The sequence below is a fragment of the Hemicordylus capensis genome, chromosome 2 (genome assembly GCF_027244095.1).
Source record: "Hemicordylus capensis ecotype Gifberg chromosome 2, rHemCap1.1.pri, whole genome shotgun sequence".
Lineage (NCBI taxonomy): Eukaryota > Metazoa > Chordata > Lepidosauria > Squamata > Cordylidae > Hemicordylus > Hemicordylus capensis.
In genome coordinates this window covers 192677790-192693021 of record NC_069658.1, presented here as the reverse complement: position 1 = coordinate 192693021, position 15232 = coordinate 192677790, and the positions used below count along the sequence as shown (strand labels likewise).

Here is a 15232-nt window from a genome sequence, read left to right as displayed (position 1 = left end):
AACACCATAAAGGTTACTGATAACCAAATAGTAATCAAGGACAGTTTTGTAACTTGACTCTGAACACTTGTGACAGGATTTGTGCTGCTGAAGTTTGTTTATGGACTGAAAATGGAGGGACACTGGGTTTGGGGGCAGGCAGGCAGGCAGGCAGGCAAGGCTTCATGCCTCCTCTTCTGATCGCCAGCAAAAAACCCTCCCGAGCTGCAGGCTCTTTCTGAAGCTGATTGGAGCTGATTGAAGTTTTAAAAAACACACCCATGAAAGTACAAGCTTTGAAAAAAGCCGAAATATTGGCAATGGCCCTTCCACACATCATGGGAGAAGTGTTGGGGCATACCAAAATGCTTGTTTCCTCCCTGCCTCAAAAAAGCCACCGAAAATGAAGGGGTTTTTTTTACACTGGACATAATTCGGGCTAAGATAGAATGCGCAGCAGTAATTTGGGGGAAAGTAGAATCATGTGTGAACTGGTCCCTGATAGCCTGCTGCAACTTCGGGGTAAATCCAGCTGATATGTGGACTCTCACCCTCCATTCCGGAGGAGATGTGAACTAAAAGCCATGTGTGTAAAAGTCCCTGGTGCTGGTGGGCTAGTTCTCAGTGAATTTCCTCACAACTCTCCAGCTTTATACGAACACCCTGAGGTTCAGATAACCACAATAAGATTTAACAGAAGAAGTGTCCCTTTAGCATTATACAAACGGAAAAGCCCTGCTTCTTAACATGATGGCCGCCTTCGCACATAACGGCAAACTGGAGGCAACCATGCCAGAGGTTCAAGTTCACCGTTGTCCGAATGTGGGAACCTGTGTTTCCAAAAGAAAAGCAATCCAAGTTTTCTGACCCCAAACCTGAATCTGAACCCTTGGCCGTATTTCAGTTTCACTGTTGAAACCTCTGGTCAGGGTTTTTAAACTGTTGTAAACTGTTTTAAATTATTTTGCCTGGTTCTCCAGAGTTTTTAACTGTTTAAATGTTTAATTAATTGGTTTTATTCTGTTTTAATAGTTTTGATTTTAATTGTTAACTGCTTTTAATTGTCTTTATTTTGTTGTAAACCGCCCTGAGCCATTTTTGGGAGGACGGTATATAAATAAATAAATAAACCCCATGTTTTTAGAAAGAGCTTGTTTCTAAAGTAAATATAAACAGTGTTTTCTTACTTGTAACAAGGAGCTCCCAACTAGAGCTTTGCTGGCCATTTTTGAAACCCATGTTTCTCATGACACCACAGGTGATACCAAATGGCAATGGCCATTTTTTTCTTTGGGGATGACCTTCTCTCTCTCTCTCTTAACAACTCCCACAGTGCCCCAGACACTGCTGAGTAACAAAGAATAAAAAGAAAAGGCCACTGCAAGGAGGCGGTTGTATTGTAGCGCTCCAGCTGAAATGCCCTGTTATAAGGAAGAAAACACTGGCTCTCATTCTCTGCAGCATTACAAGAGAAGAGTGTAAGAGCTCCACCCTTGCAGGAAGCCGGGATATTAGCTGCTCTAAAAGCCTGAGGGTCAGGGAAGTGCATGAGAAGGAAGATTGGGAAGCAGTTTTTGGCTACTCTCCCTTCCCTGCAAAAGCCCCTTTTGCTGGCAGAAATATGTCTTTGAGGGCTGTGTAACCCTCAGGGACATATTTCTATCAGCAAAGACGCTGTGCAGGAAATGTCCCTGCAATTTTCCTGATTGCAGGGAAAAATGAAAATCGCTTCCCGCAACCTCCGTGTGCTGTGTTGTGCAGCAAGCTTTTAGTTCAGCTAGCGTCCTGGCTTCCTGTGAGGGTGGAGCTCCCTTTGTAATGCTGCAAAGAACAAGGGCCACTAGTTGTATTTATTTACTTAAGACAAATATTAACATGGGAACAAATAGGAGCTCAAAAACAGGACCCTCATTTATTCTGCAGGCCATTTATTTTGGAATGCATGGCCAGGGATACAAGGGGCCCTATTGATAGATACAGATGGTCCTTGATATACACGAGTTCCCCCGCTCCCTGCCACATTTTTGCCCATCTGAAGGACACCTCCCTGTACACCAGTTCAGTTATCATGGGGGGTAGTTTTGTTTATTCATGAGTCTACCCCACCAACTATATTTTGCCCTTTGCGTGTGGAACCTAACCCCATATTTTTGTTTAGATTAAGCACTCCAATATTGTGGTTTGAGAATTCACGGAACTTTCCGAGAATGTAAACCCCACCATATTGGAGGGCCTCCTCCTGTGTTGCCATTCATTCTGAAAGCAAATGCCCATGCCTACTTGCTGGCAGGTAGAAACAGTCTTTGTTCCTATAAGGACTTGCTCTGCTGCCCCACTTCTCTTGGGTTTTCTATCCAGTCCCAGTCCCATGAACCTGTGCCCCCTCCTGCCTCCCCACTGCAGGCTCTCCAAGTCTGCCCAAGGCCCAGCCTCATGACACCCCTGCAGTTTTTCATCAAGCCAATAAGCCTGTGCTTTTGTTCTAAACAGCCAGGAGGCTCCATTATATTTAAACAAATCTGCATATTCCCCAAGCCTCGATCTAAGTCCTTTTTTTGAGGTATGGCGGGAAATGCCGGATCTTACAACATAATAAACAAAAGATACACTCATTCTTAGAGAAAAGGGCAGTCTTTAATATTTTCTTTCCCCCATTTCCCATTACAGAGTATACCACAACAAAAATAACCTCACAAAACAGAATTCTTGCTCTTAATTCTTAGTCTCGCTGATTCAGATTGGTCCTTTGTTTAATTGGTAGTTAATTTTCTTAAACGTAGCCGATAAAGGTTGCACAACTGAACACAGCGCACTGAACACAACAGACCTATTTCTGAGTACACGTCCAGTGCACAAGCTAATCTGCTGGTCAGTTTGCCACAATGTTCTGTTCTATTTCTAATTCAAATAGAAGCCAGTCTAGTAAAGAGGACACCTTTGCTCTTCCTTCTATACCTCTCATTCCTCAAGAGCAAGATGGCAACCCCGGCTTCTCTCTCTGCCCACGTCCTTCCCAAGAGCAGTCTGCTTCATGATAACCTCAAGGCAGCAGAATATGTGGCCAAAGAGTTTACACAGCAGTAAACACGGCACTGTTTCCCTTTGATTAAAAAATTAAGGCACCGAACGTAATAACAGCCACTTTGCGATCTCCACTGACAGGGTTGTGGGCAGGGGTCAGGCCGGCAGACCCCTGTCAATTAGCTTGGTGAGGGAAACATCCTCTGGCATCCAAGCAACCGGCTAGAGCATCTGTGCCTAAGGGCTGGTGGCGGGGGGGGGGGGAGGATGCAGGGGGGAGAGGAAAGGAAGGCAATCTGGAACCCATAAGCTCCCTTGATGTTTGCATTATTGTGAATGGTTGTATGGGTCTGTGCATGGCCCCTCCCCTAGAAGTCCCTACCCTATCCGTAAAGGGCATGAACAAACTTAACAAGGTCCCTCCTCTCTTCAGCCCTAAAGGAGGGGGGAAAGGGGGGAATAAGCAGATCCTAGAAGCCTTTGGAGCCTTCCAAATTCCGGCTCTTAAGGAGATCGATCCGGAGGTGGCTTGGCTTGGACATCACTTGCTTGGGTGCACTGTGGCCTCTTAGGTCCAAGTCCCTGTGCCTGCGGAGAGGGAAGGGAAAGGAATCTGGAGAGGATGAAAGAGGAAAGCATGTGCCCAGACTCCCCAGAAGGCAGCCTGGTGACCAGTGAGGAGGAGAGCGAGAGGATGCCCAAGAAAGGTCTCCGTAAAAGGAACCAGCTAGGCAAGCCCTTGACCTCGGTTCCCCAGGAGTGCAACACTCCCTCGCCACAGGGCAAGCGCAGCAAGCGCAGTCCTGTGCCCCAGACCTTTGAGGACATGCACACGCAACGGGTGATCGCCAATGTTCGGGAGCGCCAACGCACCCAGTCACTGAATGACGCCTTCGCCGAGCTGCGCAAAATCATCCCCACGCTGCCCTCCGACAAGCTCAGCAAGATCCAGACGCTCAAGCTGGCGGCCCGCTACATCGACTTCCTCTACCAGGTTCTGCAGAGTGACGAACTGGACCACAAGATCTCCAGCTGCAACTACCTGGCCCACGAGAGGCTCAGCTATGCCTTCTCTGTCTGGAGGATGGAAGGGGCCTGGTCCATGTCAGCATCTCACTGAGATTCAACTGGAAGGTATGTCTTGAGCTGAGATCTTCCCCTACCTCCCCACTGCTCTGGTTCCTCCCTAGGCTTCATTGGAGACTAGGACTCCCTAGGGGTTTAGCTAGGGACCATGCTTTCGGTGACAGGAGTTGGATCACTAGTAACCCAAGAAAAGAGTAGTTCAGGGCATATGCAGAATGCATTCTGTTACCACTAAGTAACTGGAACTGACTGTCATAGAAATTGAATAAAAGAGCAAGGACTTCAAGGTCAGAACGCATGTTCTCCAAAGTCCAGGTTAGCATGAGATCACGGCAATTTTAGGCTGCAGAGAGACAGTGGCTTGTAAATAGAGCTGGAAGCTGTATGATCAAGGCATTGCTGCCACTGGTGTACACGCAGGTTTCCTTTGTCCTACTGTTGCCTCTGGTCAAATAGGTTTGAGGGTTTTGAAGCACTACAAAACCTTGCAAAACCTGCTTACCAAGAGAAGATGCGTGTACACACCATGTGCCAATGACACTTCTCATACCACCTCTTCTGAAAATCTGATCAATCATTAAGATTTGGAGCAGGGATACAAACATGGCAGTTCTAAGCACCCTTCCTAGGAAGTAAGTCTCATTGAACTCTGTTATCCACATTAAAATAGTCTCTATAAGTAGGCTGAGAGAATTTCCACTTGTGAAGCATGGAGTTAATTTGCTTCTAATGGAAAACCTGGCTGCAACATATATTCCACCCCCCCCCCAATTCCCTTTCACATTAATGGCATTCATGCATGATGTAAAAAGAATAATAAAGGCCCAAATGTGCCTCACAGTGCCACATGCAAAAATATATCTCTATATAATATTTGATGCTGCAGGAGAGCCCTGCTATTATTCCCATTTTGTAGATGAGAACCTGAGGCTGAGAAACAGAAACTTTCCAAAGGGTACCCAGTGACTGAGCTGGGATGCCTACACAGTTTCCCAGAACCTAACTTGTGTGGACGGGGTAACAGTGGCACCAGACTGGGTTAGCATATGCAAAGGGCCAATGATGCATTCCTCTGGCAAAACAAAGGGATCTTTCTAACTGTAAAACCACATATTTTGTGTAATAAATGGAATAACTCCCATCCCTGGTGTTATATTTTCTGTCACTAACATGGCGTAGACAGCACACGTATATAAGCATGCACGGTTTAGGAAGGCATGCCATGAATATCCAGGATTTCTTTGCTCATGATGCGTAAACTATACATTCATTGCTATAAGTGTCCCAAATAGGCAGCAGGTTTGTGAATATTATTGTCAGATCCCCAGTTTAAAAGGTGAATGGATGTGCAAGCTGATGCACAATTAAGCCAAGCACATGTGTGACACACAACAATTATTAAAATCTGCATAGTGTTGTTTAGAGAGGTGTCTGTACTTTTGACATGCAGTGATTTCTGTTGCAGATAATATTATTATGCACAGTGTAGAACTGCATTGTTAAAATGGCATATTTGTTTTCTGTGGGAAAGCATTCCAAATACTCCAGCATGCAGGAAAATGGAAATAAATGGGACAGTTTTGCATGTCTCTGTTTAGTTGCTGGGTTTAGACCCGGATAGAACTGCTTCACAGACAGGAGATTTTTGTTAGATGAAGCCCCCACCCCACCCCCACCCTTGCAATATCCCACTGCTGCAACTGATAGGAGAAAAAAGCTGGAGGAGGAAATCTTCTCCTTCTGTGTTAGAAGCCCATTAAGAACAGAATCTGGTCCCAGCTAACCTTCAGGCAGCAAAAAGGTGTTTAGTCATTATTTATCCATGTTAAGCAGGACTGTGTGCATTCTGTTCTTAATATATAAAATTCGAACTTCTGTGCTAAGAGATCCCAAATTAAGATATCAGAGATATCCCAAAACCAAGAGATCCCCAAAATATCCTAGATATCCCAAAGAATGATTTCTCTTCTTCTCCCATAATGTATTGTTTCGATTTTATTCCTTTGAGCAAGTTGTTCTGTTTCTGCTAGTCCTCATGATGAGGTGCAAGCAGGAACTAATGCAGGGTACTGAAATCTATCCCTCTGATCTCTGGAAATTTTGTTCAGTAACCGTCTCTTCACAACCAAGAGGGTTACAAGATTCGCTTAGAAAGAAAGAAAGCCAAGATATATTCAGCCTAATCCTATGAACATCTACTAGGATGTCTGTCCTACTGGATTCAGTGTGACTTACTCACAAATCAGTGTGCCTAAGGCTGCAGCCCCACGACACGACATTCTGTGGCCAAGACCACATGCTGCAGCTTTTCTGCAGCCCCGACAGAATCATGAAATACACAAATCATTTCATTGAGTGACCTTGAAGTATTTATTTCTTTGCTTTTTTCAATGTATACTCCATTGTTTGACTTAGGGGTCCCCAAAGCAGCTGAAAACATGTTTCTGAACAATAACCTTCAATTAAAAATGAAAGCCACCATCATACAATCAATGTATCGAGCCATTTAAAAGCAGGAGAATTTTCATTCTTGACCCATCTGCTTACAATCCAAAAGCTTAACAGCAGCAAAACGTTTTTCCTGCCATTTTAAAAGCATTGATGGGACAGATATGGGGGCATCTCCCCCGCCCGCCCACCCTATGAGGGAATCCCACAAACCATGGGCCACCCTCGAAAACGTCAGTCTTACCTCTGAAGGCAGTAGCACCAGCAAGATAATTCACCTAGGGACGCCAGGGCCACATGTCTCGGTTGAATCAACCCTCCTGACTCGTGTGTCTCATCTGTTGCCCAAGATGGGACAAAACAAAATGCATAGGCATAGGAAGAGGTGATTGCTCCCTTGCACTGCTCCAGGCAGAATGGCATCCAGAAAGAGAAGAGAGACTTTCAGACCTGGCCTGACCTCTAAACCCACGGCTATTCTCCTCTCCCATGGGATGGTGAACTCAGCGTCTCTCTTGATGCCCTTCATCCCCCTCCTAAGTAGCGGCGACTCCAGTTTTGCTTGTTTCCATATGTTGGGAAGCCATCCACTGCTCCAAAGGGAAGGGAAAATGCAGACCTAGCCAATTCAGCACCCTTTCCCTTGGTCTCAATCTTCAGGCGGCAGTTGGGGAAGCTCACGTGGGGAAAGATCAGAAGAGCAAGAACCCTCACCTTGCCCACTTGCTGAGATGTTCTCAGTCGGCCTCTCCCACAGCAAGAGCTGACATAGCCACTGACCTATGTGGAGGTTACTATTTTCACTGGATTTTGCACATGTGCATGGCTGGTACTTCTTTGTCCCTTGGGGAAAAAAACTAATGGGCATCATGCGGCCAAAGACAGGGGCACTTTTAAAATCCCAGTGATTTCAGACGGAGAGGGTTGATGCTTGTGTTCCAGCATGTGCTCAAGTCACATTTTGTATACATTTGTATTTCTTACTGAAATCAAGGGTGCTTAAAAAGCAATCAACTTTGAGTGACATCCTGGGGCACTACCACTAGTGATCATGGGAGGATGTTGCACAAGGGCATTACTTGGTGAAAGCAACTTCTGTCCCCGATTAATTCTCGCACTAGTGGAAGACATGGTGCAGTGCACTGCATCACCTCTTTCACCACTTCTGCTGGTGGCTGCACAACACGTTGGAGCTCCGCCATTGCTAGAACTCCTTCCACGTGTGTCCCTGTGGATGCTACCCTTTGGCTGGACTACCCCAGCCATGTAAATCATAATTCCCAGATCCATGCACTAAAACGAGTTCTCAGGGGAGCAAACCTGATCATGGCCAAAATCCAGGTGTGCCTGCCTGCCTTCTGCAAGATACCTTTTTGCCCCATGGTGTGCAAAGTGTAAGCAACTCCCATGCGTGCAAAGTACATTAAAGAGCAGTATCCTAAGCAGACTTCAGGGAAGGAGAAATCCAAACCACCTAGCCCTCTGAGGACGACCAGAGATTCTTGGATGGTGGTGGTTCTAATTCTGAAAAAAAGGTCTGGATATGTACATGACAGACAGAATCTTCTGGGAATGTCTCCTGTGCAAGCCGCATTGGAAGGAATGGGATGAGCTCCAGAGCACAACAGCATTCTTGTGCAGTTCTCATTCATTTCAAGTGAGACGTTTACAGCATAATTCTTCAGCCAATTGTTCTTTAAAACTTTGGCTTGTCTGACTGATTTGTGCACATCCAGGTGCCGACAAAATGTTCAGTTGTCTGGTGGCATCTGCAGTACGGAACACACCCATCCTGGAGCACGGCTCCCATTAATTTCAATGGGACTCGCACCACAGCACCTCCCAAAAAACTGTGCCTTGGGACTTTGGCTGCGCTGATGGATTTGTGCATGTCTAGCACACATCCGGTCTCCGCCGTCTATCCTGTGGCATCTTCATTGTGCCATGTACACCACTCATTCCCACTGCTCTACATCTGGCATTCAGATATTGTCAGGACCATTGTGTGCCACAGGGCTTTGTCAGGGACCAGCTGAGCCCCAGCTATTTGTCAAAAGAAAAAGAGCAAAGCCCAAGGTGCCCGTAGAACGTGCTGAATTATTCAGAAAAAATGCCCGATGCATTTGGAGCACTCGCTCCTCTTCAGAGACAACAATGAATTGATAATAGACTAGAGACTTAGGTAGTACTAGTGGGCAGTATACAAATATGCTAAATAGATAAAATAAATAAATAATAAATGCTGATCACCTATCATGCAATATTCCATAGGATATTCAATACCTTCAAATTAATATGATCAAAATGCTAACATTTACCAGGTCTTTAAAAATTATAAAATCATGTGAAACCATATATGTATCTACTTTTAGGAATTGATGCAACGTCAAAACAAATTGTTAGAATGTTTGCATGCATTTAGATTGATTTTGGACCTCACAGTATTAAAGACTGCTGAACTCAGATGTTTGAAAAATTAATTCATGACCCATCTGTTAGTAAAAGAGTGCTTTTATTTGCAAGCTGTTAAAAAAGCCAATACCAAAATGAAGTTGCTCTCCAAAAAAAAATTTCCAAGTTTTTGAAGGATGTTTTCAAAGGTAAACAGACCTCAGAAAAGGTTCTGTTTGTATAAAAGGGTACTCCTCCCAACCTCACTGGTAATAGTGCTATTGCCTGATAGTTGTCCAATAAGGAGTAGGGGCATCAGTTAAAGCCCTATTCACAGATTATGTTCAGCACTTGCACAAGTGTACGGTGTGCACAAGTACAGATCTGTGCACACTGATGCAATTATTCACACATTATGTTGAACACAGGTACAGCAGTACACTCCCTAAAGCCCTGTTCAGTTGTTCAAACCTAAATGTAACATACGCACTTACAGAGTTCCCAGAAGGTCTGGAAGTCCCACCTCCAGTGAGAATCCAGCACATCGGCCACTCTCCTGGCTGAACTCTTCACACTGATGGCATTCATCTGAAGAGGCCCCCCGATAATGGAAATGGGCACAATCACGCTTACAGCATTTGCCTCTTCAGACGAACGCCATAAGCATGATGTCTGCAGCCGAGGGTGATGGATGTGCTGGATTCTCACTGAGGGCAGGACTTCCATACCAGCTTTGAACTCTATAAGTATATACAGAGGCTATTCCCATGACCACAGGAAAGCGGGCTAAGGGAGCCCAGCCCGCTGTCCTGCAGTCATGTGCTGCAACAGGACATGACCGCACAGGACATCCCGGGATGTCCAAACAGACTGGGACCGCGGTCCCAACAGGACATCCCAGCAGCAGACCGCACAAAGTACCCCCACCCTTAAACGAGGTTAGCAGAGTGAGCGATCCGATCGTGAGTGGCCACAACGCAGCTCCGTGCCATGGCAACTCATGAGTAGACCCCCCCGACCGGGAGGCTACAACAAGCCTCCCGGCACGGGGGTCTCTCCAGCATGCCCAGCCCATTGGTGAGGGGGCATGCTGAGACTCCCGGGGGCCATGTGGCCCCTGATCCCCATCACCCCTACCAGCTGCATGACGGAGCCGGTAGTTGTGTGGGTGGTCGATCCGGCTGCCCAGGGCTCGGTGCTGGATCGTCTGCGGGGAGATCAGGTCAAGCCCACTCTCCCCACAGAAGCCCTGCTCACGGATTGTGTGCTGAGCCTCACAGTGTGTTTAGATTTAACTGTATCATGCATCTGAGGGCCTGAACCCAGGTTTCCTTTAAAAATGAACGCAGGTACCGTCATTCACACAAAAGCCATGCACTAATATACAGACATCTGTATACTCATAGAACATAATGCCTGATTAGGGTTAAGTCCACAAACAGAAACACATATGCTTATTAACCCTTGTCTTGGCCATTTGATGGGTTATTCTCAGTTAGAGTCTTCCACAGCAAGAACTGAGAGCCAGCGTGGTGCAGTGGTTAGAGTGCTGGACTAGGACCGGGGAGACCCGAGTTCAAATCCCCATTCAGCCATGAAACTAGCTGGGTGACTCTGGCCAGTCACTTCTCTCTCAGCCTAGCCTACTTCACAGGGTTGTTGTGAGGAGAAACCGAAGTATGTTGTACACCTCTCTGGGCTCCTTGGAGGAAGAGCGGGATATAAAATGTAATAAATAAAAATAAAATAAAATAAAAAAATAAATTGCCATTGCCACTGATCTACGTAGGCTGCTCCCCTGCTCCGCCACCGATGGATTTTTCATATGTGGGTTGCTTGTATTTCTTTTCACCTTGGGCGGGGGTGGGTGGGAATCTTTCAGGCATCATACAACCAAAGTTAAGTACTCTCTTCCATGGGCTCAGAGCACCTTACACCCCCCCACACACACTTCTAAATCCCTTTCCCACCTCTTTAGGCCCCGCAGTGCAGCGACTCCCTTCTCTTTGGGTCTCATCCTCATCCCTGGTTGGCCAAGGGCTCCTGCCTGTAAATTGTCCCTGCTGCCATGTTCCCTGGGAGAGTGAGGGCAGTGCATACAGCCCCCAGCCCCTGCGTGTTTGGGGAGCTTGGAAGGGGTGGGTGTTGATCCAATATTTACCTACAACATTGCCCCCACTCCATTTTAGCTCCCCGCACTTCTGCTCACTCGCTCCCCATTTTATAATGATATGATTGAAACTCCACACATTTGCTACCAAAACCTATCAGGAATGTAAAACAGAGGGGGGCGGGGAGAGTAGTTTTTTTCAATAGTTAAAAGCAGTTTTAGTTGACCATCACTTGCCTTTTAACTAATTAATTGACCAATTCATTAAAATGAAGTGTAATTATATATCAGCAGACTCTCATTAAAGATTTTGTTTTTGAAAAACAACATTGACCGCTCATTCTTAGATGGAAAGGCAATCTGTACGATTTTATTTTCCATTTTCTACTATAGTAGCATACCAGAACCAAAAGTGTTTAAAAATAAACAAATAAGCTCTTAATGCACAGGTCATCTGATTAAGAAGTTTGCCACGGATTAAAACTGGCTCACAGTAATGAGTAATTTAAAGCATTGGTTGATTAATCTAGAATTAAAGCTGGCAGTCAGGATGGCCCCAGGTTTCAAGGGGACTTTAGAACCCTATTGGACTTCATTTGATACATTGAAAAACTCAGGCACCCTCTCAGAGGTGGCAATTTTTCTATATAGCCACTGTCTGCCACCCAAAATCTAACACAAATTCTAGACTACTTTGAACATTTGTGAAAGGCAGCTTCCATGAGTACCATATGCCTCTTAGTTTCATGAGACTTCTCTAGTCCCCAAAATGATGGAATGGATTTTCCTTGAATGGATTTTCTGAATTCATTTTCATTTTCTGAATTCATTCATTCAATGTTTTCTTGAATGAAATTTTTCCTTGAATGAATTTTCCTTGAATGAATGAATTTAGGGATGAATTTTCCATGAAGGAATGAACTTTCTAGTCCCCAAAATGAAGGATTCACGAACTGTCAGTGGAATGGCTGGGAAGGGAGAAGTCTGCGTATATGCGCAGCTGGAAAAATGTCTTCCCTGGATGTTGAGAAAGAGGAAGAGCTGAGAGTTTGTCTCCAGCTGTGTCTTTGAAGAAGAGGGATGACTATGCCTCTCCCACCCAGCCCCCTGCCTTCCCAACCCGTGTTTAAGACCACATACAAATAGTCCTTAGGAACAACTATGCTTTTGGTTATTATGGACGTATAACAAAGTAGCTGCTACCTACGTCCCCAAAAGATTCTTTTTGAATCTTGAATATCCTGTACGTTCCAGCTATTTTGCCAAGGGGTTATCCTGATTTTTGGAAACTTGTCCTTGGTAAATCCCTATATCTATCATTTGAGAATGCCTTCTTGGCATTTTAACAGTATGAATTGCTTGAGTTGTCATTCTTCAGGATTCAGCTCTGACCTTTAGAAGCTGGATTTCTCTGTGGAGAGTGGATGCATCTTATCTTCTATGCACAAGCATAAGCGATGAGATACATCCACCGACCAGGCAGAGATTTAGCACATGCGTGCACATTAAGGGAAGAAAGCTGGTCTTGTGGCAGCAAGCATGAATTCTATCCTCTGCTAAGCAGGGTCCACCCTGGTTTCCATTTGAATGTGAGACTACATGCATGAGCACTGTAAGATATTCTCCTTAGGGGATGAGGCTGCTCTGGGAAGAGCACCTGCCTGCTTGTGTTCAGAAGGTTCCAAGTTTCCTCCCTGGCATCTCCAAATAGGACTGGGAGAGACTCCTGATTATAACCTTGGGAAAAGCTGTTGCCAGTCTGGGTAGACAATACTGAGCTAGATGGACCAGTGGCCTGACTTGGTAGAAGGCAGCTGCCTATGTTCCTATGAAGGTCCCCATGTGGTGCACAGGTTGATGTTTCACATGCTGGTGGCTTGAGATGCATTGTGAGCTGTTGTCAAGAATGGATGCCAGAGCTATTTTTCTCAGAGTCTCTTTCACCTTAAGAACAAAGACCTTACTGACTTTTAAAGCAATGCAAGAAGTGCTATTGCAAAAGGAAAAGAACACAGCAGAGGAAATAGAGCCTTCAGCAACGTATCAGGGCTCAGACCCTAATCCTTGTTATCAGAATATGAGTATGTAAACACGTCTCTGATTTCATCTGTGAAATGCTGGAAAGTGTGGAATATACTCAACAGCAAGTTTTTGGACCTTTCCATGAATCCTCATGTGGCCTGTCCCTCAAACCCTGAAATGAAGCCCTGGTTGGCTCCTGATTTTGAGAAACCCATGCAGAAGATTCCCCTGCAGCACGGGTTCTCGAACCTGGGCTCCCAGATGTTGTTGAACTACAACTCCCATCATCCCCAGCCATAATGGCCAAATTCTTTCTGTATTATATGAGATGATAGAGCTGCTGCAGAAAGAAAACCATGGCTTGGGCAGTTGACTAAGAGAAGCTTGACCTGTCCCTTGCCCAAATTTTTAAAAAAGACGTCTTGGGCTGGCAAGAGACTGTGCAGGAAAATCATGTCCATCTCTATGAAAAATGACCTGGACTTTCAGAAGAAAAGGACTAGACTTTGGGACTTCTAGTGTTGGTCTTGTTACCTCTTACAAAAGATTACTTATTATCTATATATATAATTTGCTAAGATGTACCCATGGCTAATCCCATGTGTGGCAGCTCTCATGAGAGTTCACGAGTGAGCTGCTGGGAGGGGGAGAGGAAAGTGACAGCAGCAGCAGCGAAGATAAGGCCGATGGGCGGGCAGGCGGGAAGAGAAAGCGGCGGTCCGGGGGGGGGAGGAATGGGGGATCAGTGTGTGTGTGGGAGGAACAGGAGAGCGATGAGTGGGGAGAAGGAAGAACAGGCATCCAGTGAATGGGAGAAGGGAAGAACGGGCAAGTAATGAGCCGGGGGAGGGAAAAACGGGTGACTGGCGAGTGGGGGGAGGGAAGAATGGGCGACAGGTAGGAACAGGCAAGCGAGGGGGGGGAGAAACGGGCAAGTGGGGAGAGCCAAAGGCTGAGTGCAGTGGCACACAGATGCTCTGTGCGGGTTCAGCTAGTTCTTATTAATGGGAGACACATTTCAAATGGATCTTCAGAAAAATCTTGGCCTGTTCTTCCTTCTCCAAGCATTTTGATTTTAACCAGAGACAGGCGCAAGCTATCACCACACACAGTCACCAGTGGAGTTGCAAATATTAATCTGAGTAACAAGCAAGTCCAAAGGCAGTGGCCAAAATGGTGCCTTTTCTGGCACCCAGGCAACCTGGAAGGGAAAGAAGTGGTGTGAGGAAGAGGGACAGAAGTGCATGAGCCAAAACAGCCTGCTGGGCAAAAGCATTCCCAATTTGTTCCCTGTTCCCAGAATTTCCCTCCCAAACTCTGGGTTGTGACTTGGAGGCAGAGCTAGTCCAAGCCTTCAACAGAATGACCAGGACTCATAGGGAAAACCTGCAAGGAGAAACACAACACCCTGGGCAAAACTCGATGCAACTTTGTTCCTTGGGCAAAACTCGACTCATAGTGGGGGTTTCAGGACTGGAACTCTTGTTGATTTTTTCCCCCAAAAGCAGCTGTGGGGTGGGGCTGGGGTGCATCAGGGCCATTGGTGCAGGAGCAGCCCGCCTAAAGCCATGAAGGGGAAACTGACAGGCCCAAATTGTCCCACCACCACCACGTTTTCCTTTCCATGTCTAGTTGCTGCTGGGGGGGCAGTTTATATTGGGGGATCAGGATGGGCAGAGAGATTAAACCCTCTCCTCCTGTGCTATAGCCCCAATTCAAATCACTAACACTAAGGCTGCTTTTTGAAAAAGAACATGACATAAAGGCATTCCAGTCCTGAGTGAGCCATGTCACGCTTTGGCCCCAAGACAAGTGATCTGCCCCACTGCTTCCTAAGTCTAAGCTTCAGATTCAGTTCTGGATTCAGAGGCTTGTGATAGACAATCGTTTTAAGGGAGCAGAAGGTGGAATGATAGAGGCATTGTTCCCCATAGCATATGCCACTCCTTTCTTTCATTTCACCCATCCTGGTTTCTAGAAAAACAGATGTTGCAGGTTTTTGAAGCACTACCAATAGGTCCTTTGGTGAGGCAAGGTGGCTGCCTCAGGTGGTAGGTTATGGGGGCACCAGCAGGATGGCAAGATGACCCCCACCACCATCGGAGCACTCTTTGGGAGCACTCTGACCCTTGCAAACTCTGTAAGGTGCTCTTCTCCTCACACTCCTTGCAAAAT

General features: G+C 46.0%; 1 protein-coding gene across 2 annotated transcripts in view; it reads left to right on the top strand.

The window, feature by feature from the left end:
* LOC128346514 (twist-related protein 2-like) overlaps positions 1-15232 on the top strand; it is a 38820-nt gene that overhangs the window by 10871 nt on the left and 12717 nt on the right. The window contains exon 2 of one of the 2 annotated variants that reach the window (XM_053299921.1): positions 3573-4134. The exons of the other annotated variant lie outside the window; for it this stretch is intronic. Within the exon in view, the coding sequence (XP_053155896.1) occupies positions 3573-4120 (548 nt within the window). The 3' untranslated portion in view covers positions 4121-4134. The remainder of the gene's footprint in view (positions 1-3572; positions 4135-15232) is intronic. 2 annotated transcript variants of the gene reach the window in all.